The 27,874-nt window shown below is 34.0% G+C and overlaps 1 protein-coding gene across 2 annotated transcripts in view; it reads right to left on the bottom strand.

The window, feature by feature from the left end:
- LOC128983543 (core histone macro-H2A.1-like) overlaps window positions 1-27,874 on the bottom strand; it is a 112,418-nt gene that overhangs the window by 44,158 nt on the left and 40,386 nt on the right. For both annotated transcript variants that reach the window (XM_054402850.1, XM_054402851.1), the window contains exons 3-5: window positions 27,116-27,332; window positions 20,677-20,783; window positions 8,557-8,688 (exon numbers count right to left, since the gene is read on the bottom strand). In XM_054402850.1, the coding sequence (XP_054258825.1) occupies window positions 8,557-8,688; window positions 20,677-20,783; window positions 27,116-27,332 (456 nt within the window). The remainder of the gene's footprint in view (window positions 1-8,556; window positions 8,689-20,676; window positions 20,784-27,115; window positions 27,333-27,874) is intronic.

The raw sequence follows: 27,874 nt of genomic DNA on the forward strand, positions 1-27,874 counted from the left end.
TTCTTCAGTTTTGATGAAACTAGATAGACAACGTTAAACAACATTTAAACTTCCTCACCTCATCGTTTGGGAAAGAGAAAGACAAATACAAAATGAAGTACGAACCACAGAACTTATAAACAATAACAAAAAAGCCCTTTTTGGTTTGCTGAATGAAGGCTTGGCTGTTTGTCATATTGCCATAGTCTCATCCATGAATAAATCAATTTTACCCGTTAACTTGAAATTTGCAATACTAATCTTGCGCAATGCACATTGTTACCATTTATCGCAGTGGTTACATATCAAATGCAATGCAATATGATTTGTCGAAACCATGAGTACCCCAACATTTAACCATTGGACATACAAATATTAATTCAACCACTGACTGGACTGGACTGAGTCAAACAGTTAGAGTGAACTTGACTGAGTTTGAGGTTCGAGTCGGACATTCAGTGCTGTATATGTTGCTTCTGTATTTCCATAGTTTGTACAAAACAAAGTCAAATAAAGAAATATATGAATAAAATAAAATAATTTTTTAGTAACTATTATTAACCTTTCCGATTTTTTGTGGAGACCAACTTCCGATATTTAGGAAGTTAGTATTTTTTTTAAAAAAGATTAACTTCCAATATATCGGCAGTTTAAATCAACAATTAACTCAAAACAAAACCAAAAAATAAAATAAAATGTTGGTAAATTCAGAAAATTTAAAAAGATCTAGAATAGCATGCAAGAAATGTTTAAGAGGGCTGATATTAAAAAGTTATATCATTTTTCTATAACATTGAAGAAACTGTTAAAAGTGCCCTGGTCCTGAGCAGCGTGTCATATACTATAGGGTTGGTCTCTAAAGGGTTAATGTTACTAATAATAAACATCAGATTAGGAAAGGATGGTTTTCATGTAAAGTAGAACCTCTTTAATCCCGTAATCCGAACGCCTCATTGAACTGTACTCTAGACACATTACAGTAGTTATATATTGTATACGTACGCACCGTAATTGTTTCTATTGTTATGTACAGTCATGATTATTCAAACTATGTTTACTACTGTATTAAATAAACACTGTATTTTACTTCATAAAGAATTTTTTCACTTTTCCTGTAACAATTAAGAGCCATTTTAGCTATAATTATGTAAAAACAACAATATGTTCTGTAATTCAAACTATACAATAACCTGAACTACCCCCAGTCCCAATTAGTTCGGATTAAAAAGGTTTTACTGTAGTGTCATAATTTTGTTGAGTCAAAATAAATTATTTATTTGATCAAGTCTTTATTAAGCTTGCCTTCTGTCTTCTGCTTGAAGATGGTGGAGCAATTGATGTTGATGATTGCACCACCCTATCAGCTGACGATAAAGACGACAACTTGACCAACTAACACTGACGTAATCATCCTATAGCCTACTATGGATAGTATTTTATGATAAATATGCCCTTTCAAATAGTCTTAAGTGAAATAATCATATTGGTTGGCAATTTTAATTTCAATAATGAATAAATACAAATTTAACCCATTAACTTGGTACCAAAGGTATTGATATCGACATTTCACCATCGATTCTCGGTCCCGGTACTTTTCCCAAGAACCAGTGGAACCGACATTTGACATTAAATACCGACCCATCACTAGATTTAATATTTATACCGCACACTGTCCACAGACATTAAGCAAATGTCATAGGTCTGTAAACAACTGTTTTTAATTTTTAGCACACAATTAATGTTGCGTTCTATTGTTGTATTTTGTTGATGTTATATGTTATGTTTTGCGGTATACCAATGTGATTACTACCACTTTCAGCTAATTGTTGACTTGTATATTTTGTCTTCTATTTCATATGGCTTTGTGTATAAAAATTATATTACAAAATTCATGTAACATAGCAGTTCATCTCTTGAAGTTAACAAATCAGTACAGAACATCCCTCAGAAAAGGTAAGATTGCATCCGTATTCACTCCTTGTTTGTATTGAGAAAATTGCATGCCATCCAAACATATTTAAAGAAAAGTAAGTTAATCTTTGAATAAATGCTTAAATTGCATTTTACCACCTAGCTAAAACCTAATTTAAATCTAGTGAAATAAAGATTGTAATATTGAAAATATCTAGGGACCGAGCTTTGCTAAGGTTAAAGTAACAGGATTCCTTTTCTAATTTCTGTAACAGTTTTTAGTACAGTATTATCAATCTTTATAGTGAAATCAATGTCGTATTATTGAAAATATCTGGGGATTGAGCTTTGCTAGGGTTAAAGTAACAGGATTTATTTTCTATGTAACAGTTTGTATTATCAATCTTCATTCAACATTGAAACTTGCCATGTGATTCTTACATTGACATATCGTCAGATGGTTTCATCTAATGTCTCAAGTTATTTTATTTTAATTTGAAACTCCATTAGACTAACGATACAATTTTCAAATTTTAATTTTATATGAGTTTTTTAGCAAAAAACAAGTTTTCTTAAGGTATTAGTTTTCACCAATCGATTTTCTAGTCCCAAAAGCACCTAGTCCCAAACTTTCAGCGAAATCCTTCCTCTGGATATCGAGATAAATTTTGCAAACAAACAGGCATTGCTCAATGCTCGTATTAGAGAATTGGATACTATTCTTTGCAGGGTGACTCGTTTCCAATATGAAAATTTTTACCAGATTATTCGGGAGTTTAAAACAAGTGATACTGTACGCGTCGTTGACCTGTATGATTAAGTAAATACTAACTAATAAAATGTCATTTAGTAAATATGTCTTAAAAAAAAATCATTATTACAAAAGAACAATGGAAATGGAAGATCAATAGAAAGGAGGCCTACAGAAATTGGAATGCAAATAGATATAAATGTTGAAATATGATACCAACAGTCCATACCAAATTTTAAGTCAATTGGTTTTACCATTTTTGCGCAATGTCCAGTACAGGTTTGTTGGATTAGGAACAAGAGTATTAAAATACCATAAGGTACCTTCATAGCAAATTTAATGCTTTTATCCGTCAGGTAACGGTAATTACACTAAGCCACCTCACAAAAAAGTGAGTTGCTCTCACTCAGTATCTTATAAATACCCCTGCCGCAACAAACCTGCCGACTAAGCGAATTTCCATTTGCCTGAATTGATTTTCAACTAAATGTATTTAATTGAGGTTTTATGTATCTAGGCTTGCTGCTACAGTGAGGGTAAAAAAGTGTTTTTTTAGTAAAAAAATAATAATTTAGTAGGATAAAATAAATAAATTTACATGTTTTTTATCAAAATAAAATATATCCATAAACAAGCCAACTACAATATTTTTTTACAATATTCTCCATAAGAATAACATGTAAATTGCAAGTGAAAATATTTTTGAATTTTCTCCGTAACAGTCATCTTACAAAAACATTTTGATATTCTAAATTATTAGTATTTTAAGCTCTTTAAAAAGGTCTGGAGAAAAATTGATATATTTTGTGTTTATAGGGTCAAAACTTAGAAAAACCAATTTTTACCCCGTAAACCCCCCAAACCTCATTCCCATGGTCCGATCATGCTGGTTCGCTAACTCATTCAAATTTATCCCGCCGCCTTACACCTTCAAACCAAATTTCATCAAAATCGTACAAAAATTATTCAAGTTATCGTGTTCACAGACATATATAAATAAATAAATATATATATATATTAGGGATGGACGGGTCCCGAAATTTCGGGAATTTTTCGGGAAAAAAATATTCCCGATTATCGGGACGGGATTACATTTTAATCGGGAATTTTTCGGGACGGGATTTGGTCCGTTCGTCGGCGATTTTGCCGCTTCGCTAGTGCCGATGACGCCGCTATTGCGAGCGATAGGTCCGCGAACGCAGGAGACGAAGTCATTTCGACGATCACGCCGTGACCGCGGAGTCCTACCGACGATCACCCCGTGACCGCGGAGTCATACCGAAGATCGCGCCGTGACCGTGGAGTCCTACCGACGATCGCGCCGTGACCGTGGAGTCCTACCGACGATCGCGCCGTGACCGTGGAATCCTACTGACGATCGCGCCGTGACCGCGAGTCATACCAACGATCGCGCCGTGACCGCGGAGTCCTACCGACGATCGTGCCGTGACCATGGAGTCCTACCGACGATCGCGCCGTGACCGCGGAGACATGCCGACGATCATGCCGTGACCGCGAGTCATACCGGCGATCACCCCGTGACCGCGGAGTAATACCGACGATCGCGCCGTGACCGTGGAGTCCTACCGACGATCGCGCCGTGACCGTGGAGTCCTACCGACGATCACGCTGTGACCGCGAGTCATACCGACGATCACGACGTGACCGCGGAGTCATACCGACGATCACGACGTGACCGTGGAGTCCCACCGACGATCGCGCCGTGAGCATGAGTCATACTGACGATCATGCCGTGACCGCGAGTCCTACCGACGATCACCCCGTGACCGCGGAGTCATACCGAAGATCGCGCCGTGACCGTGGAGTCCTACCGACGATCGCGCCGTGACCGTGGAGTCCTACCGACGATCGCGCCGTGACCGTGGAATCCTACTGACGATCTCACCGTGACCGCGAGTCACAAGTTTCTATAGGTACCTGTATATTGTTACCCATTTTTTTGGTTTTTATAGATCAGTACCACAAACGGTAAAAATTGATTTTGTATGTCTTTTTTTGGCAACTGCAATACTCAAGACTTTAATGCACAGGAAAAATCCCGTCCCGTCCCGTCCCGAAAATCGGGAAGGAAATAAAAATCCCGTCCCGTCCCGTCCCGAACTAAAAATTCAATCCCGTCCATCCCTAATATATATATATAAATTTGAACGTATGGTGTTTTTGGCCTCTGGAGACATCAAAATGAAAAAGTAAATTGGTCCCGGGCCTAGGTCTTACCATGCCACCTACGGTAATAGCTACTTCCCTGTGGGCAATTCGCTAAAAAAACACCACAGATAGGGGATAAAACTATGGGTTATTGGTGATGATTTGACAAACTACTGTTAGAAATGTTAGAGCTATAAAGGAGCAAAATATTAGGACAACAGAGAATAAATTCAGCATCTGGGGCAAGGCTACTCAGTAGTAAAATATTGTTGGAGATGGGATATTTTTCTAAATAAAGGATACACTTTATACCTTGACAATCTTTTCACAACAAATATATTGGCTAGAATTTTGTATGAAAACATGACATGGATGACTGGCACAGTTTCTTACAGACAGAAAAGGAGTACCAAAGAAGTTATTGGGCAAGTTCCCTGTAGGGAACTACTTTTTTTATTCATAGCTTTCAGCAAAAAGACAACCAACAGAACTCAATTTATTTTACCATCCGTTAATGCACGAGCCAAGATTGTACGTTAGAAGAGGAGGAAATCTTTTGGTCAAGTGCATACCCCACAGGTCAACAGGCTGTAGTAGCTGGGAGTAGATAATACCATAAACCCCACCCAAAAAAAAAACAAAAAAAATATACCCCTGGCAATCCTGCAGACTAAACAAATTTCAACTTGTCTGATTACATTTTTCCAAAAATATTTCCATAAATAAGACATATTTATTCCCTATCTATATATTAATTTGAAACTGTTTTTCTTTGTGACAGCTAATTTGAGAGAACGGCTGAGTTTAGAAACTCGGTAGGGGTCTCTAAAGAAAGGTCTTGGTCTGTAGATGAGCCATCAAAAGAGAAGCGTGGTAAATTCCCTTGGGGCTCTGCCCCAGTGGCCTTTAAAGTTCCCTCTTCAGATTTGTTTACATTACGACCATATGCATACATTTACACTACTTTTGAATGAAACAGCTGTTAATATTTAAATTGTGATTTACTAAATTTGACAAAATCAATGGGTTTTTTCTGATTTTAAAATTGATTTTCTTCTGAATCGTTCCATGTTTTGCAATATAATTTTATATTACCAAATCAGTGGAAAATCCTAATATCACAGTAACTCTTAAAATTATTTCTTATGGAGCTAGCTTATATCTATTGTGTGGGTTGGTTTCTGCCTTTTTTACCACTTCTTGGAGATTGCACGTAGACGATATTCTTTGGCGTATTGCATCTGTAGTAGACGATACTTGGTTGGTGTAATTTTTAAAATTACAATGGCAAAAAGTGAGAAATACTGGACAATTTGTTATACTAAAAATAAAACTGAATTAACACTGTGCTACATTTCTTGAGCAATAATTGAAAGAGCCGATTTGCAAACAATGGAAACAGGAAAGTCATAGAACACAACCAAGTACAGTAGAAGAAATAGAAATAATGTTTTTTTTTTCATTTATAATCGTTATTATAGACAACCTAATGCGGCTATGAGTGGGGAAAATTTGTAGAAAACACTAAAAAACAAGGTCAGCTTTTGAAAAAAGATAAGATATTTACAAAAAATTTTGATTATATCTAACTGCTGTGTACATCTTGAGTATTTCCAATATTTCCATAATCTTTGAGTCGACTCTTATAAAGTCATCGGAAATTATGACTGTTATTTGTTTTAACATAACGCCTGTAATGATTCGCAATTGAGGTACACTAGTCTATATACAGTAGAACCCCTCATATCCGGCCTTGGTTTTACCGGTCCTCTGTTTATCCGGCCTCTTCCAGGAAGTCAATATCAAAATTTTTTCTCACAGATTACAGACGTTTAGATGCAAGCACTACCTAGTCTTTGTGACTGCTCAAGTCATCAAACAAATTGTTCTCATTATTTATCTGTTTGTTTATACATTTATTTGCTGAGTCACTATATACTAACCTCTGAGCCCTAACCTCTGATCAGTTGGTTGATTATTTCCAAAGCGGGGTTAGTACAGTACAGTACCTACATTAATCTTTGTATTTCACAAAATGGATAAGAATGTAAAGTTGAAATGCATGTACCATTTAAGTCCTATAACGATCTTCAAGTCCAATTTATTGTCATTTTTACCACCATTTAATACCTTTTGTTACCTGGAATCATCATATTTGTACTGTACGTGCTTCATTGCTTAACAACTTTAACCTACAAATAATTTGTTGTCTTTTTACAAACTTTTTTTATTTTATTTTTAATCCCAGAACAGACTGGAATGATACTTTTGACTGCATATTTTGATTACCTATTATGAATTGTAATTTTCATAGTAGGTTGGTTTATCCGGCCAAATCGTTATCCGGCCAGGGGCTTGGTCCCATGGTGGCCGGATATGAGGGGCTCTACTGTATAAAGCCAAAAGTACCCATGAACTTTTGAGAAAACTACAAGTCACACCCCCATAAACCATATACTTAAAATGTTCGTCATGACGAGAAACCTTGCGCAAAACTATCCATTGTTTCATAAATTGACCTTTAAGATCGTAATTCCTTTCTAAAGGGAACTTTCCATATACCTAATGTTTAATACCTCAGCTGTATTTATTTGTTTGTATTACTGTACCTATTCTATTTGGTTTATTTCAGCTTAACTTAACCAATCAATAATTTTATTAATACTTATGAAGTCAAACGGGGTAAAGCCCGTGGGTAACAGCATAGACTAACCAACACAAGTAGACTTCTCATCCCATTGTAAATTTTGAAGCACGTTTTTCGTATCTAGTTCATGTACGTGACACATGGGCGCTAGTGTCGACGAAACTTTGTTTCTATTATTTTAGGGTTAATTTCTTGATTTGTGCTTTACTGTTTGGTTATATAACTAGGGGACAGGTTATTGTTTATGATTAGATCGTATTATTTGGTTAAACGAGGTTTTAAATGGCTGTAATAACGGGAAACAAATTGTAAACAAAACACGACCTCTACAGAAAACCGTACAGAACTAACAATAAAATTGTCTTCAGCTGTTCCATAAGGATGAGAAATCTACTAAGGGAGTATGTTTTATCTATGGTAACAGCTAGTTCAAATAACATCAGATTTAATGAGTGCTGAGGTTTGCTGCTACAGGGAAGCTAAAAAGTGTTTTTTGACCATACGTCAATAGTATAGAATGAAATAATTAAATTTGCCAAATGTTATCAATATATATTCATAAACAAGTAAACTACAACAATTTTCATTTTCTCCATAAGAATAACATGGGAATTTTAAATTACACTATTTTAGAATTTTCTCTGTGACCATTAGGCATACAACAGCGCTTCAAAATACTAAATTATTTCTTTTTTTAAGCTCTACAAAACGGTTTGAAAAGAAATTGCAAAATTTGTTGTTTTTAGGTTCAAAAATGGAAAAACCCCATTTTTACCCTTTAAAACCCCCCATAAACCCCCCTTTCCATGGTCCGATTATGCTGGATCGCGAACTCGTTTGAATAAACGTAGGTTTACACGTTTGTACCAAATTTTATCAAAATTGGATCATTTTTGCTTGAGTTATCGATCGCGCTAAAGGACACATATATATATATATGTATAAATTAATTCATAAATTCGCTAAAAAAACATTTAACACCTGTTCCATTGAACCGATCTTGCTGGTTTGCGAGCTAATTAAGGTTTATCCAGCTCTAGACATTCATGTCAAATTTCATCAAAATCGGACCAAAATTACTTAAGTTAAGTTATTATACCTGCAAAAAGTCTTTGCCTCCTTTTCTTTCTAAGGCCTGGCCTACTTCTCCCATCATGGCTAGAATTGCATTAGTTGGATGGACTAAAGCCTCAGCTGTCATGCCAGTGATGTCCCCTTGCACCAAAGTCAGCTGTCAACAAAGTGCAAGTTGGAACAATCTTTTGAAGTCAAAGTTTTGATTCAACTACAGTTATAAATAAAAGTTAAATAGTTGAAGTTGAAGTAAAAATTTAACCCTTCCAGGGCTATGGACGGATATATCCGTCAATCTCTGTTTACTTTCCGGGCTGAAAACGGATATATCCGTCCCGAGAAATTTCTTTTCTGGGATAAAGACGGATATATCCGTCCAAAAAGCGAATTCAATTGATACACAATGTTTATAATACGCTAATAAACATTACACTGCATTACAAATGGGTTATTTTGTTTTTGTGGTTGGCAATAATAATTGCCGCAGCTGTTTCGGCTATTTTGCACCATAGAGTGTGCCTAAGTAAATATTGCTGTCACTTCACACATGGTTGTAAGTGAGTGATGTTTACATTTTGTAACATAACAAATACAAACAAGAGACAAGATTTTTTTTCTGGTTGTCCAGAAGGTAACTAAACCTGAGACATGAGGATATGGAAGGTATCCACCACGAACGGATATGGAAGGGATCATGATACGACTGTTAATAACAAAAAAAAACCTTCTAGTGACCTAAAAACTGCTTCTAAATGTTTAAGGTTTAGTTTTTTACAATCACTATATTTTGGAATTAGCACGCTGGGTTCGTAAAAACCTGTTCACTGTATATATATAATTTGAACGGATAGTGTTTTTGGCCGCTAGGGACCTCAAAACAAAAAAATATATCGGTCCCAGGTCCAGGTCTTATCATGAGTACTACGGTAATAGCTTATTCCCTAAATGGGAAATTGGCTAAAATCAAAAAATGGATGATCCTACAAAAAATCATGGCTGTTCAAAATTATGATATGCTGCATGTTAAATGAGCCTTATTCAAAGTTTATTTTTACATGTTTCATGTATTTTAATAGAGGAAGGATTTAGGCTACTTCTTTATAATATTAAACAATTTGCAGAGTTTAGCTTGTAATACATAGAACATGTAAAAATAAATTAAACTTAGAACATTGAAATTTTGATCTGATGAATCAAATCAGGATCCAATTTAGCATGCATCGAAATCACGATGCATCAAATTGGAACAGATGCATCAATTACGTCCTGATGCATATATACTGTAAAACAAATTTAAACCTCTAAAATGAATTTTAGTTAGGGATGTGTCGATTATTGATACCACTGATACTTGGACATGGGTATCGGAATCAAGACTAGATTGCAAAAAGTCGATTCCGATAACGAAACCCAACATTTATTTTTACTTTATTTACTTTATAGCTACAGTATTAGTTTTGTAATCACGGCTAACAACTTAAGTAGCCAACTTAGAAACTATTTAGTTAAAAACAGCTGCGGTGCCTTTGTTTAGCTTCAGCTGTTCTCTCTGCAGATGATATAGCACAACACAATCTACATTTTCAAGATGCCAGACAGTCAGGTCAGACTCAGACAACCCACACGCGTATGTCCTGCCAAAACAAAATTAATTATACTAAACAATGCTGTATCATTCAGTCACACCTTTAGATGTATTTTTTAAATTTTTATTTTTAGTACAAAATAAATAGGTAACCTAATCATTTTGAAACGTTCAGTTTCATTACGCATCATTAGAAAAATTAGATTCAACTTCAACATTGTCACAAGGTTATGCCGGGAGGCCTTATTCCTTATTGTGCCAAAAAGTAGATCCATATTTTATATGTACTATCTACCTAGTTGAGGAGTTTAGTGAAGTTATGAGTGCTACTATAAAATAGTGCATTGCATCGGCAGCATAATCCTGAAATCTCACCTAAGGTTATCATCTTTATCTACGATCACTGCAAAATCCTAAATATCTTCCGAAGTTGTATATTTTGTCGGTCTAGGAAAATTATCATCCTCATCTGCGATCATGGCAAAATCCTGAACATATCGCGCGTTTTGTAGATTATTATCGTCGTCTCCCACTATAGTCTTCTGCGATCACGGCGAATTTAGTTATTCATGGCTGAAATTAAAATCCCGGAATGGCTTCAAAAATCCCACATTATCCCCTGTTTTTTTCTGGGTCTCTATTTTAGTTCAAGGATTTTACCGGTTTCCTCTGTTGGTATACACTCTGTAAGTGGTTTAAGGGAAGATAACAATCTAGTGTGGAGCCTAGAATATATGGATCTCCAGAGCCCCAGGTCTGTTACAGCGGATCTAAAGCTAAACTAGTTGTAAAAGAAAACGGTGAAAGCTGTTAAAATTTTGTTGTTGAACCTACACTTTTTCATTCAAGTAGCATTCCTTCTCTGCTATCAATGCCTTTCTCTGGAAAATTTAATGAATATTGCTTTTACACTCAGTGCGCTTTTAGTCTGAGCCGTGATAATTAAAATAGAAAAGCTTCCTAATTCCTGACCATTCATTGAGGTATGAAAAATAAACCGTTCTTCTAATGAAATGACATGTGATTTAGTAATTATTTTTATGTTTACTCATATGACTATGGTTACCAGAGGTTACTATGTTGTTAACTTGTTTTTAATTTTAAGTTAGTTGAATGTTGAATAAAAGTTCTTAGAAGAAATAGTTTTATTCTATCTTTACATGGTGGCAGCGTTTAGGCTGAAGAAGAATATTTTACAATGGAATTGACACCAGAAGTACTGAAAGATATTTTAAACTCTGTTCTGAATACGAAAATGAGCGAAGAAGCTAAATCTAGGCAAGAACCTATGTATCAGGTCAAACCTCCTGATCCTTTTAACTTCCAAGATCCAGCAACATGGCTAAACTGGATAAAAGTATTTGGAATGTTCCGTAAAGCTACTGGGTTGGCTTTAAAATCTGATGATCAGCAGGTGAACATGTTACTGTACTGCATGGGCCAAGAAGCTGACGAACTTTTAACGTCACTAGGCATGTCTAAGGAAAAAAGGGTTTCATTTGATATGGTAGTGAAAACTTTTGATGATTATTTTTGTACCAAGAAGAATATATTTTAACCATCGAGCTATGTTTCTACAGAAAGACCAATGTCCAGGCGAGAAGGTTGATTCTTACATAATGATTTACATCAAATATCAGAGAAATGTGAATGGTCATGCAGCAATTGTAAGAGTAGACATTTTAATGATGAAATGATACCTCATAAGCTTGTTACAGGAATGTCTAATAAGAGTTTATCCAAACACCTACAATTAAAAGATGGGATAACGTTGACTGGGGCAGTTCAAGCGGCACGGCAAGCAGAAGTGATGGAACAACAGGCTGCTGACTCGGAAGTGATAAGCGAAACATCAGTCATGGAAACAAGAAAGACGTTTTCATCAAGGTTTGGTAAAACCAGCGACACACAGCAGTTTGGTAAGGCCTCAGCATTTAATCACAATAGTCAGAAATTTAGTCGGTATGGTTCAAATCAAATCAGTTTCATTCCAAGGAAAAGTGTCTGGCAGTTGATAAAGTTTTTGTTTCAAATGCGGATTAAAGGGCCATTTTAGTCGGGCATGTAAACGTAAAAGTTTCAATTTAGTAGATCAAGAGGTTAAATCTGAACCATCATCTAGGAAAGTTTATCCATTTGCTTTAAGTTCTGTTACGATTTATGAAAGGGTACCAAATATAAGTTAGTCCCAGCCATTTTATGTATAACTTTTGGTTAATGAGACAGATTATCTTAACTTCCAAATTAACACTGGTGCTGATGTCAGCTGTATTGGCATTCAACATGCACAGATTTTCAATCTTAAGATTGAAAAAAACTAGTATCAAGTTGAAAGGTCCTGATTTTATACCACTTAAAGTAATTGGTAAGTCAATCGTTAGCTTAAAGAAAGATGATATAGATCATATGGAGGAAGTGTTCATTCTAAGCAGCCAGAAAGAGCCCCTCTTAGGGAGGACAGGGATATTAGCATTTTCATTGCTTAAGGACATTAGTGAAGTGAGTTTAAGAAACGAGTGGGAAGCAAAATATCCAAAGCTTTTTTCAGGTGTAGGGAGGTTTACCGAGCCCTATACGATCATGTTAAAAACTGATTATAACCCAGTTTCTATTGAGACGCCACGAAGGATCGCTATATCGTTCAGGGATAAAGTTAAGATTGAGCTTGGTAAATTGGTAAAAGCTGATGTGATAGCACCTGTCACAGAACCAACAGAGTGGTGCTCTCCCTTGCTTGTTGTACCTAAAAAGTCCGGCTCAGTAAGGTTGTGTGTTGATTTTACAGAGCTCATCAAATATGTAGAGAGAGAAAGACTTATTTTGCCATCTGTGGATGAGACCTTAGCTCAGATGGCAGGAGCAAAAATATTTTTGAAACTTGACACGAACAGTGGTTTCTGGCAAGTAGGCCTTGACAGTGAAAGTGCCAAGTTGACAATTTTTATAACGCCTTTTGGTAGATTTTATTTCAAGCGTTTACCTTTAGGGATCAGCTCAGCTCCTGAACATTTTCAAAGGAAAATGTTTGCATGTTTGGAAGGTTATGTGTAGTAAATTTAACTGATGACATATGTGTGTTTGGTAGTACAAAGGAAGAACACGACAAAAGACTTAACAGTGTTCTCTCTCGTCTGTGTGAAACAGGTATCACTTTGAATCGTGAGAAGTGTGTGTTTGCAAATACAAAGATAACTTTCTTGGGACATTTTATTGAAAATGGCCAGCTTATGCCAGACTCGGAAAAGACTAGGGGTCTGCAGGTCCCCGATTTTTTTCGGGTCGGGTCGGGCCAGCGTAAGACCCGAGAGACCGGGTCGGGTCAGAGATTTGTTCGGGCCAAGATCGGGTCGGGCCAAAAAAATAATAATTAGCCTATTTTCAAAGTTATAATAAGTTATTTTCAAAGAAACACTCTTTTATATATATATATATATATATATATATATATATATATATATATATATATATATATTATTACAGAGGAATTAAAACGTTAAAATTAGAATTAAATATTAAGTTTGCTCACGTTTAAGAACGAAGACACAACAGAGCAATTGCCGTACTTTCACTAGCCAGAGCCAGTCGTCTACTGACAAAAGCCATGACGCAACAGTGCAAAGAAAACGAAGTCAAAAGAAAGACTATTTATCCAGAGGTACCAGTTTAATTATTTATTGTTTATTCCATACCTAGTTTAAAATATATTTTAGTATTTTAATTTTCCTATTGTCATTTTTGTCATTCAGTAACAAAACAAAACAACACTTCTGATCCTAGTTCGGCATTGTATGGTCACCATTATTTCATTTTTTTTTAAGTATCAAGTATCAGCAAGTCTACAAAGAGGTTAGGCCTAAATATTTTATAATATTATGAAAGTTTTCATCAGTAAAATTATTTTTTTCTTAAGTTAGATTGAGTAAAAAAAAGAAGATATTTCTAAGATCCAATACAATATTTACAAGACACAAACTACAATGAATTAATTTCTGTGGAAATTATCTGTAACAGTTTTATATTTTTGAATAAAGAAATATATCTTTTTGTCTCTACTTCCTTGTTTCGTTATAAAATTTTGTTAGCAATTGGAGCAACCGGGTGGTGTAAGAGGGGAGGGGGAGAGTCTATGACCTTGAGTGCAACCCGGGCCTGGCTGGTGAGAGTGATTCATTGTTTTTTGTTTACATTCTACTACCCTTCCTTCCGAGAAAAAGACCCTGCAGTTTCAAAAACATTGACTTGTGTTGCTAAGGGCACTATTGGCTCTGCTCTATTGCAAAGTTGCTATTGTATTTTCTATTGGAAAATTTTTCAACTATCTCTATGGAAGAAAATTTGAATTAATCACAGATAATCAACCACTCACACGAATATTTCACCCAAAGAATGTTCCTCCAATGACAGCTGGTCGACTTTTACGCTATGCAGTTTTCCTCAGAGGATTTGAATACAACATCAAACATCGGAAAGCAGAACAACACCAAAATGTAGACTTTCTATCCAGGACTTTCCAAACAACGGAACATCGTGGTATCGACACAGCACTGAATAAAGAAGTAGATGAAATAGAACAAAATTCAATCCTTCAAATCTCATCAATCAACATCACGAGTGATTCAATTTCAAAAGAAACTGCGTACGATCCAGGAATGAAAGATCTTATGAAACAAATAAAAGAAGGTGCAAATTATCCAATCTACTCAACCAATCAAGGAATTGTATTCAGAGGAGAACGTGTATACATTCCAAGATCACTACGCTCTCATGTTTTAGAAGAGCTTCATGCAACACACATAGGAATGGTAAGAATGAATCGACTCGCAAGACTCCACTGTTATTGGCCCGGAATTGACAAAGACATTGAAAATAAAGTTTGATCATGTGCAGCTTGCGCTTTACAGTCAAAACAGGCAAAAAAAGTCTTTCACCCTTGGGAAATCCCTAAGGAAAACTTTGAAAGAGTTCACATGGACTACGCAGGACCATTTAACCCTAGCAGTGGCCAATGTTAGAAGTGGGGAATGACCAACCCATTTTGGCGATTTTGCAGACATTTTTTTGAAAATTCGTAAAAATTCAACCGTACAAGTAAACCTAGCCAACCTCATATTCATTTTGTTCGGAAAGAACAGGAGAATCTAGAAATAGTAATATCATAATGATTTAGACAGTGTATTTTATCGGTAAAGTGAAAAAAATAAAAAAATTTGAATTTTTTTTTTAATTTCAAAAGCGGCCTCAGTATTTTTTTTCGACGGATTTTTTATGGGAAATTCATTATATACATTTTGTAGACAATCTAATTCTCTACACAGAAATATATAACATGTTAGGAAATTTTTTTTATAAGTTTTTGGGGCAAAATATAATGGCAAACGGAGAACCGAAAAAATTGAAAACCGTACAGTGTTAGTTTATGTTGTAAAAAGTTATATAATATATGTGTATACTAATAATGATATATACATGTTTGTAAAGCTAATGAAGTAAGGAATCAAAAAAGTCATAAAGTTTATGGTAAAAATAATTTTTTACCTATAAACATACGTATATAAAATAATGTTTTTTATATTTTTGCGATTTCGCGAGAAAAAAAATTCACAGTATTTAGTATACAACTTTTGAACCAAATTTTTTTACTTCAAACCAACATAATAATCTTGTAGTGTATTCAATTACCTACATAAAAATGTATAACATGTTAGAAATATTTTTTTTGTAGGTACGTAATAGGGACATAATAATACAATAACCGCAAAACCGCAAATAAGTGTAAACTATACAGTGTTTGTTTGTGTTGTAAAACATTATGTAGGCTGATGATATGTATATATTTGTAAAGCTAATGAAGTAAGGAATCCAAAAAAAGTCATTAGTATGATGGTAAAAAGTTATTTTCACCTATGATTATTGTATCAATTTCAGAACTTTGAATTTTTTGCGCATTTCGAGAAAATGGAGTGTACAGTATTTAGTATATAACTTTTTTACCAAATTTTTTACACCCAAACCAATATATACATGTTGTAGTGTATTCATTTACCTTTATAAAAAAAATTTATAACACCTTGGGTAAATCATTATACAGTATAGCATATATAGCTCGTACAACAATCTCTGAATGTCAGAATCTTCATTTTTGGACATGATGCTAACAAAATACAGTATTTAGTATAGGCTAGGCCTATAACTTTTTTACCAAATTTTTTACACCCAAACCAATATTAACATGTTGTAGTGTATTCATTTACCTTTATAAAAATGTATAACACCTTGGGTAAATCATTATATAGCATATATAGCTCGTACAACAATCTCTGAATGTCAGAATCGTCATTTTAGGACATGATGCTAACAAAATATAACCTTTTATGAACACTATTTCACACAATTCAGTAATATTTATGCATAATAAAATGCATGAAGATTACTGTTATACACACACACAAACTTCACTAACACTAACACTACGAACTAATAACGTATTTAGTAATAAATCGCAGATAACACCAGAGCGAACACTCACGGCAACAACAAACAATGGCGAATACACAAGACAGCTGTAGCAGTAATGACTCACTTCCGTCGTCTTCATATGTGAGCAGACCCTGAGCGCAGGGCTGCCACTCTCACAATCTATATTTCTTCCTCTTCAAAATGACATATTATATGACTAGTAATAATAACTTACAGTGTATGTAATTCGTATTTTCCACATCGTCACCTGACGACCATTGGCCATTTGTTAAAAATTTCGAAAACAGCTGTTTTCATAAAATCGTACCGGTTGTGCAATCAATATTTCGTTCTAAATATTACTACCACAATGAAGATAAAATCAATGGCTATCCAGTGGTACCACCCATCCCACGATGAAAATTATCCGAGCAGGGTAATGCCAAACAAGACGTGTTTTGCCAGTTCCCAAGTGTCGGCTGCAAAAGTCGTGCCAGGCCAAAAATTCATTTGATTTCTAATCGTCGTGACATTGTTATATACCTGCTACAGGGTTTGTTTATGTAATAAAATGAAAGTTCAGAATGTGATCTTTCGAATGGTATATATATTATTCTCATCTGAGTTGATTGTAAGTGTTTTTTTACCGCTAAAAAAATTTCGGCCCAGATCGTCACCAGACGACTTTGGCCATTTTAAGCATCAACGTCAGATCGTCACCAGACGACGATCGGCCACTGCTAGGGTTAATGGACACCATTTCCTAGTAGTGATTGATGCTAAATCTAAACGGCCTGAAGTTCGAATAACCAAAAACGCACCATCCACGGCTACGACAATAGAATTTCTAAATGATATATTCTCTACACATGGATATCCTGCTGTACTAGTTTCTGATAATGCCACAATTTTTACTAGTCAAGAATTTACAGATTTCTGCCGACAAAGAGGCATATTTCAAAAATTTATCGCCCCAGGACACCCAGCAACCAATGGGTTAGCGGAACGCTATGTGCAAACGTTAAAGAAATCTTTGAAAAATACTGCTGAAGATCATCAAAAGAATATTAAATCACAAATTCAAGACATACTGTTTCGCTACCGAGCTGTACCTCTACAATGCGGACAATCACTGGCTGAACTGTATTTGAATCGAAAGATCAGAACAAAACTAGATGCTCTCAAACCTCCTAAGAAAAACACATCATTACATCCAGGCTTTCAACAAGTAAGCCGCTCATTTAAAGTGGGGGAGAGAATATTAGTACGTTCCTTAGACGGCTGGAAGTTCGGAAAAGTTATTTTTCAACTTGGAGCTCTGCACTACAAAGTCAAACTGGACAACGGTTACATTGGCAAGAGACACATCGATCAGTTGAAGAGAACATCAGTGCCAGAAACAACAGACAAAACACCCTCCAGCTCATCTCCTAAAGAAAATACCAGTTCGCAACAACAGAACGTGACATTCAAGGACAATGATCTGGAAAATACAGAAATCAGGCCTCAACGCAGTGAACATAATAATCCTCAAACAGACGACAATGCTTCAACAGATGTTCCTCGCAAATCAGTCAGAACAAGAAAGTAACGAAAAAGACTGGACTTATGAATCAAATTTAGTGGGGAAGAAACTGTTGTATCTCTATGTTTCAAATGCTATGCATTTAGTATTTTAATCATCTGTTAGTTCAAAAATGTGATTCAATTAATGTAAATAAACTAGTGAAAAATAAGGCTCATTTTTCATCTTACATTTATTTAACTACTTATTTCAATATATAAACTTACAATACATAACAATTACCTATCAAAATTAGTTGTTTTTAGATTTTAATTTCTTGCAGTAGGTCTATCTATACTACTGTAACTGTATGACACAATATGCAGTTTTTGCAGTCCTTCCTAATTAATTATACCATAAGCAATTTGTGTGTTAAGTACTGTTTTTGAGTTTATAGTAAATCAGTTTACACCACATCTTTTCTTCAATGAGTTCTCCACTTGTTATGTTGCTTAGTCTATTACTATTTTAGGCCCTATAAAAATAATTCTTATGTAAAGCTGTAGGCCTACTAATGCCAATAATAGATCAATTATGTGTTTATAATGATGTACGGTAACTAATAATGCTATTGCAAGTGTGAGTTTTTTATACTTAGGTAGGAGGTTAGGCAGGGAATGAATGGTACATATTGCATGGTGGAAACATGGAATTTTTATCATCTTCTTGCTTGCAGTCTTGAAGCCAATCAACAGGCCCTAAATTTGTGATATGTTAATTGATTTGTTTATGATCTTTTATATTAAGATCCATTCAAAGTTTGTTGTAATTTAGCTATTTAGTTATTTCAACAGTTATGAAAATTGGAAAGAATGTCTTGATAAAAAAATATTTTCTTCTTTCTTGCAGTTGAGGCAATTCAAACGCTGTAAATAAGATATGAAAATGAAAAAATATACATAAGTAAAATATTTGTTTATTATTTTATTATCAAGTAAAATTATAAAGACAGATATAGTTAAAACAAAAAAATCGGGTATCTAATGATTTTTTGGCCCGATCCGATCCGACCTGAACCAAAAAAGTCTGACCCGCAGACCCCTAGAAAAGACCTTGGCTGTGGAGAAGTATCCTGTTCCAAAAAATCTAACCCGAGTTAAATGTTTTCTTGGAATGGTAAACTATTTAATGAAGTTTCTTGTTTCTTCCCAACCTTTCAGAACTGATCAAGACATTAAATTATCTCCTTTCAATTTATATAATAATAATAATATAATAATAATAATTTGTATAATCCTGAGAGGAAAACTAGATTGTATGCAGATTAGGGGTGTGCGAGTACTCGAATCTTCGAGCTTTTTGGTCGAGCTTTTCATTATTCGGCTCGGCTCGAGGCGTTTTGAAAAAGCTCGAAGTTTGAGACGAGCTTTTAATACAAAGTCAAAACACTTAATTTGGGTCATAATTGAAAACAATGTTATCACAATTCTACGTTGTTCATGCGTTTGATAAGCACGAACCTCAGCTCAGTCAAGACGCAATGATTATCGATCGTAATTTTGAGGAGATAGGAAAGAGACAAACGTCCACCTATCGCGTTGTCTTTCTAACAGCTATTCGTATCGTAATATACAACGCAGTGCGAGTGCGTGATTGGCTTGTCGCTATGACGACACACGGTTGCCATGACAACCTACAGTGCGCACTGAGCACTGCGCCTTGTGTGGGAGGGAAGATTATACCAACAAACAATTTCAGGAATTCTATTTTGGGACGGATGAAAGATAAGGAAGAAACAAAAAGTGGTCACGTGAGCAAATGTAGTGGGCAACACAATAAGGCTGTAAACGAGTATCGTATCAAACGCCCCTATCTGCTATCTCTCTATTTCTCTATCTCTCTCTAACAATGTACTGATTAAACAGATTGTGGTTGAAGACTTTTCTACTTATAAGTTTATTTTAGTTCAATCAATCCTATAACCTTTCTAATGTTTATGAAAATAATTAATTATCTGTTTTGTATTTTATTTCCTTTAAACCAACTAGGGGTTTTTATTTTCTTCTTGGAAAGAAAGAAGAAAATAGAGTGGAATGGGAAAGAGGCAGAAAAGTTAATGGACGGTATTTCACTAGGACCAGAAGGGAAGTTAAACCTACATTACGGAATCAGTTTTAACATTGTATCATGGGAGAGAAGATGTAATGGAATGACATGTGGTTTAGTAATTATTTATATGTTTACTCATGGTATATGGGTATTGGTTACTAAGTTGTTGACTTGTTTTTAAGTTAGTTGAATCTTGAATGTTGAATAAAAGTTCTTAGAAGAATTTGTTTTATTCTATCTTTACAGTTCTCAAAAGCAGTGGACACTCATCAATCACTTTTGCACTGAGGTGAGGGTACTACCTATAATATATGCATTTATTGGCAGCAAACTGGGGTGCAGATTTCATAATTATTTTTTTCATTATTTTTGGAAAAATTTATGCTAGACCTAGTATTTTAAATTATTTCTAATGACTGACTGAAGAAGTTATTTGATATGTAGGCCTATACTGCCTATACGTTCCTAACAAAATGTAACAATTCGCTTACCTTCTGTCCAAGAAATAGTTTCTTCTCTGATAAAATGGTGATGGATGGGACTAAAGGAGATGCTGCTGCCGCTTCCTTGGCTTTTCCGATTTTCCCCCTCACTTTAGCTGGAAGGGGAGAAATGACATATTATTTTAAAACAACTATAGGAGTAAATGTGTGAAATAATAATAGTTGATCATTTATTACTAATCTATAGAAGCCTATACAATTTTTATGATGTTGAACTTTTACCGAAACCCCGGTCTGATAGGCCCACAGGAATTTTCACAAATAATGCATGTTAGCAACACTGTTTACTTGGGGAATTCTATTCTCCCCAATACCTTCCCCCCTTTTTCCTTCCTACCTGTTGATATATTGTTTATTCATTTTGTGAGGGTGAAGTGACCTTGACAGGTTTGTGTTCATAACATGCCCGTCTCAGGTTTTTTTTGTTTCTAAGCGGGGTCCATTATTTTCAAATAGGGTCACACAGACCAGGGGTTTTGGTTAGCATCAGCCTGGGTAGGGTTTCGGTATTAGCGTCAAGTGATAGTATGCAAAGGGAGGTGGTATGTAGCTACTGTACTCAAAACCAGTGTGTGTAAATCTGCCACCAAATTGTAAACTAGCTGTTCTGAATCATATTCATTAATTGACTACTTGATTACCGTATGTAGGTCGGGTGAACAGCTCTTTCATTATTAATTCATTCATATAATAGTCCAGTATTTGTAAACATGTCAGAAAAATAAGGGGTTGCTATGCAAAAGGTCGGGTAGTTCTGATTTTTGGATATGTTGTTAGTGTTGGGTCTATAACATAAAATTCAAGTTATCCACCTCGAGATAAAAAATGCAAATCAAAAATCCCCCATGATATTCTAATGGAAAATATTTTTAACTATTGTTTTTCCTTATTTTTAGATACATTTTTATAAAATTGCGTACATTTATTTGTTTCTTATCATACTATTATTATTTTATTAAAAGATATACTATATTACCCTCCCTGTAGCAGCAAACTAAGGCACTAATTAAACCTAATGTTATTTAATAGGTTTGTGAAAATCAAATCAAGCAAATGGAAATTCGCTTAGTATGCAGGTTTGCTGAGGTGGGGGATTTTTATTCTTACTTTCATTTATTTTCTATTAATAACAAAGAAACTGGCATACTCTCTAAATCAATACGGTGTTTGCTTCAAACAACTATATTGTGGAAATATTTAATACCCCCGCCGCAGCAAACCTGCAGACTAAGCGATTTCCCATTTGCCTGATTGGATTTACACTAAAATGTCTCCTTTAAAATATCAAATTTATTCCCTATTTAAATAGAATCAGTTTACCACGTACTTAGGTTTGCTGCAACAGGGAGGGTAAAAGTATTTTTGTATGTAAAAATGTTAATAGTTAGTAAGAAATAAAAACATTTTCCAAATTTGGGCAAAATATGTTAATAAACAAGCAAACTACAACAGTTTACTTATTCTCCATAAAAATAACATGGGAATTTTAAATTTACAATTTTTTTGGAATTTTCTCCGTAACCATTAGGCGCATTATAATGATTCAATATACTAAATTATTTGTTTTTTTAAGCTCTACAAAATAGTTTGTAAAGAAATTGCAACATTTTATGTTTTTTTGGGTCAAAAATGGGAAAACCCCATATTTACCCCATAAAAGCCCCCATAAACCCCCGTTCTCATGGTCCAATCCTGCTGGTTCGCGAACTCGTTCGAATAAACGTAGGTTTACACGTTTGTACCAAATTTCATCAAAATCGTATCATTTTTGCTCGAGTTATCGCGCTAACGGACATATATATATATATATATATTAAATTAAAATCAAAAACATAGTTAACAAAGTACCCTTTTAGTAATTATTTTATTTTTAATGACGACATGTTTCGGAGACTAAGTCCATTATCAAGTCATATTTACCATAACCTCATTCTTAAAAAATCTATTTACAAGAAGATGGTGTTCCAATGGGTTGGCTATCTGGAATAATGGCAGATATATTCATGAAAGAAATGGAAACTACCAAAATAATAGGGATGGTCAAGTCTCGAAATTTCGGGAAATTTTCGGGAAATTTTCAATCTCGTTACACGAGACGAGATTACTTTTTGGCCGAGATTTTTATCGAGACAAGAATTAAAAAAAAAAAAAAAAAAAAAAAAAAAAATTAAAAACGCCTGCAGAAAGTCAATGCAATACCCGCAATACAGGAGCGTGTTGTAGTTGCGTTTCCTTTTCGAAGGCGCTTTTATTTAATTAATTCTTTTAATGTAAATATTACTTTAATTCTTTTAATGTAAATATTACTTTCATTATTTTAATAATATTACTTTAATAACATTTGAGAAGTTTTGTTAAGTGTAAGCAGTGTGAGGAATGTTTTATTACTATAAAAAAGTCAAAACAAGTAACTATTTTATAAAAATTAATATTGCTTTTATTTTATGATTTATTTTATTTTAGGATAAGTTGAACTCTATCCTAACTGATATCACCATGTTTCCTAATTGTAGGCATTTTTAATAAGTTAGGCGTGATTAATAAAAAAATGTTATGCTGATGTTATTTAATGAAAGATTGTAAATATTCTTGCCTATTATCATTATTTTAGTATTTAAACAGTCATCTAACAATGTTACAAAATCAGGTAAAAATTTTGAACGTGCATTTCCCGTTGTGTATGAGAAGAGAAATCTCGTCTCGATCTCGTCTCAAAATTTTATGAGAAATAAAAAATCTCGTCTCGTCTCGTCTCGAACTAAAAATCCAATCTCGTCCATCCCTACAAAATAATGAATGATTGTAATGGAATAATGGCAGATATATTCATGAAAGAAATGGAAACTACCAAAATAATGAATGATTGTAACCCAAATAAAGAGAAAACCCAATACTGGTACAGATATGTAGACGACATAATTTGTTTATTTATGTCCTTGGAGTCATAAAATCACTACTTTCCATTCACTTATCCACAGACTTTTTAACATTCCCATGAATAAAGAAAACTTCAAAAAAGAGAAAAATACCATTAAATACTTAGCAGAGAAAAATGGCTACAGGGCAAAAATGATAGACAATATGATAAAGAAGAAATTGAAAAACAAAATATAAAAGCAAAGAAAATCAATGGAAAATGAAGAGAAAAAGAAATATATGTGTATGCCTTATAACAAATACAGTATAGGCTATGACTAAAGTAATAAGAAATACATTTAAAAACTCGGATATAAGAGTAAGTTAAAGAATTAAGAACAATATATTCCAATTAATCAATAAAAAAATCAAATACACAGAAAATAATGAAGACGGAAAGTACAACAAATCAGGAATCTACAAGATAAACTGTAGTGACTGTAGCAATTATAGGTCAAACATCTTGAAGTTTTAAAAAAAGATTCAAAGAACACCTACAAACATTGAAATCAAAAAATCAAACATCAATGAAGTCGAACTTCGCCGAACATATAATGAACTCAGACCACAGTAATAAAAACATGAAAGAAAATCTAACAATTTTAGAATATGAAAAAGAACGTAAGAAACTTAATGTAAAAGAAGAGCTAAATATTTATCTACACAACAAATACCCCCAAATATCCCCAAGAACATACTTAACACAATGATTTCAAAATTAAACCAACCTATTTACGATAAAATTGAAAAACTAAGGAGAGAAAGAAAAACATTAATATAGTATAATAAAAAAATTGAAACCAAAATTTATTAAGATTTATTTAACATATTTCATTATTTTTACATATCATTATATTTTTAATTTTGTTGGTTTTAAGAATGAGGTTATGGTAAATATGACTTGATAATGGACTTAGTCTCTGAAACATGTCGTCATTAAAAATAAAATAATTACTAAAATGGTACTTTGTTAACTATGTTTTTTATTTTTATTATATTAGTAGCCCTAAACATGCAAGAAAAGAAGAAGATATGAATTTGAACGGATGGTGTTTTTGGTCTCTAGGGACTTCAAAACGAAAAAAAAAATCGGTCCAGGGTCCAGGTCTTACCATGAGTACTACGGTAATAGCTTATTCCCTATATGGGAAATTCGCTAAAAACCACAGTTTTTATACATCTTTGGAATATTTTTTTATTTTGAAGGTCTGTATTTTGACCATTATTTACGCTACATACTTGATGTTGGGCTTAAACTGTCACAAATTTATCCTCGTTTAATTATATAAAGTAATACTTTCAGTAAAATCAACTGTTCGCGAGATAGAGTGAAAACCCACAGGAATGGTCAGATTTTTGCTATTTCTGGCAAAAAGTGGCGCGCCCCGCGGAGGTATCTCGAGGTGGATAACTTGGATTTTATGTTATGGACCCAACACTAACAACATATCCAAAAATCAGAACGGAAAGTAAATAATGATACGTCTTATAACACTTAAAACATATATTTACGCTTATACTGTTACTCACAAGACGGTAAATATACAAAAGATATACGGTAAATATACATTCGCCTATTGGGTCTGATGATGATTGGAGTGTCCAATCGAAATCGATCACCACTTACCATCTTTTGTATATTTACCGTCTTGTGAGTAACAGTATAAGCGTAAATATGTTTTAAGTGTTATAAGACGTATCTTTATTTACTTTCCGTAAATTTAATAGCACGTACAATGCTGATCAAGAAGTCATTTAAAGATCAGAACTACCCGACCTTTTGCATACCACAATGTCTTATTTTACAATTGAACTAATCCTACTAATATTATAAATGAGAAAGTTTGGATGTATGGATGTATGTATGTTTGTGACAAGTAAACGCAAAAAATACTGGACGGATTGGGCTGAAATTTGGCATAATGATAGCTCACATTCCAGATTAACAAATAGGCATAATCTTATCAAAAAAATCCTTCCGGGCTCCGCCGCAGTGGCTCTGTAGTTCCCCATGTTAACCTTATGAGTATTCATATTTAAAGGGAATTAAAGAATTTAGTCAGCTGTTTCAACTAAAAAGTTGGTTCTATGATATTCAAAAGCATTAAAAGTTATAAAATTTACCAACAGGGTGCAGCACTATTATTCTTTTTTTTCATTTATGAAACCAGCTAATTTGAACTAAGCAGCAACAAAAAAACTGTAATATGCAATGAAAACTGTCAAATTAGGATTGTTTACAGTTAGGCCTATGTTTATGTTTTTAATTTCATGAATAATTTGTGATATTTTGGGAATTTATTAATTAATTTTTCTCTATTGTTTAGGTGAAGTAGCAAAACATTACCGTATGGCTATGGTAGATGTGTAATACTATTATATAAAAAAATAAAGAAGCAAATTTGATCAAACTGTGCCCCCCCCCCACCATTGCAAACGAAAAGCTTGAATATAACTGCACTAAGCATTTATATTTATATGCCAATCCCGTACAAAGGACGGGTACTCTGCTAGTAAGATTATAAACCGAAAAACCACATTAATTTATGAGGCAATTTAAGCTAAAACTTTAGAAACATACCATTTACAAATTGGTTAGTATTATGTACAGTTTAATACTTTAATACTTTTCAATAAAATGACAACAATATAAAGTAGGTATTATAAGCCAAGTATGAAAGGAGATGAGTGTAGGATGAATGGCGCGATCTTGTAGTCTTGTTTTGTTAGTGACTAGGGCCGACATATTCCTTAGACACAGCTGTTAATTGCCCATACAGCTAATGTCAACCAAGGGACCTACAGTTTATAGTGGAATCCGAACCACATTTTTGTCTTGGTAATTAATATAATTAATTGGTCTAATTTTAAGGATAATACTACTTGTTTTGGTTTTTTTTTCCAAAATTATTTCAACTAAAAAAGTGCTATGATTACACTTCAAGTACTTATTGAACATACAATATTTGTTATGCTTGTCATAAATCTAGTTTGATGTGTCCTTAATAATAAAACTGTTTGACTAAAAACTGTGTAAAACAAATAGAACATTTTATTTTTATCAAACAGTAGTTTTAAAGAAACAAGTCCAGTAAATAGGTAAAGACTTCTAATTAATTGTGCTATCATCACTAATGTCACTTACCACTGTTGAAAATATGCATACAAACAAAAGTAACAGAGTAGTGAAAGACTCACTCACTAGGTAAGGGTAGGGGATGTGTGTTTTATTTGTATGAGGCTGAGCTCACACTGAAGCAAGGTTATTATTATGGAAGGAGGACGACATTTCCCGCCCCGCGCTCAACGTGTTAATGGGAATTCAACAACAGGATTATGGCGATTCTTGATTATTCCAAATTTTTTGGCCACATACAAAATTCACGCTTTTTCCTGGTCATTAGAATGCATATACATTTCCTGGTTTCCTGATAAGCTGGACACCCAGAAGGCACATTTTTACTATATATTAACTGCTTAGGCAGGAGAGTTCAGCTGGACAGAAACTCACCTGTAGAGGGTGAACCAGGGGCAGGAGATGCAGGGCTCGTTGCTGCCGTAGTCTGTTTTTTGTAAACTAAAGGTTTTGTGGCGATCGGTTTCTTGTATGGCACTGTCAGTGGAACATTATTACTCAAGATAAATTTTCCACCTTTCTTCTTAGCTAAAAGTTCTGGGTGAATCTTTGGTAACACTCCACCAGAAGCAATTGTTACATTCTTTAATAACTGGAAAACAAATTAGCATTACAGCATGAAACGGTTACTGTATCTATAAAAGGTTGATATGTATAATAAATTTCAATTATATCTTTATCTGTTAACTTAATGCAGAACAAATAAATTATAGTTAGACAATATCAGTTGAATCACTGTGCTAGGTAAAATGGACAGACACACTTCATTTCTTCCTACCACACCATATAGCCTACCTCGTGATAAATGAAATATTAAATAAACGTCTATGTCTACGTCTATGTTTAGCAAAAGGAATGCTATAAAACCCGTCTGTTGTGGTTGGCACAATACAATATCATTTTAGTCAAAATAACATAATAGCCCTAAAAGTATAAAATAAAAAGCAAAACATAAATAAAGTACATCAAAAACAAATTCAAATATTTTAAATTATTCTGAGCATGAGGGGCAAGCAATATATCGCATACATTAAACTACAATTAAAAATACAATTAAAATCAAATATAAAAAGCAGAGAAAGAACAAAATTGATAGGCCTATCTAATTGTTCAACGTTTTAGTCCAAGTTTTAT

The sequence above is a fragment of the Macrosteles quadrilineatus genome, unplaced genomic scaffold (genome assembly GCF_028750875.1).
Source record: "Macrosteles quadrilineatus isolate MER2022 unplaced genomic scaffold, UCM_ALF_1.0 Scaffold_1__1_contigs__length_201487025, whole genome shotgun sequence".
In the NCBI taxonomy this organism is placed as follows: domain Eukaryota; kingdom Metazoa; phylum Arthropoda; class Insecta; order Hemiptera; family Cicadellidae; genus Macrosteles; species Macrosteles quadrilineatus.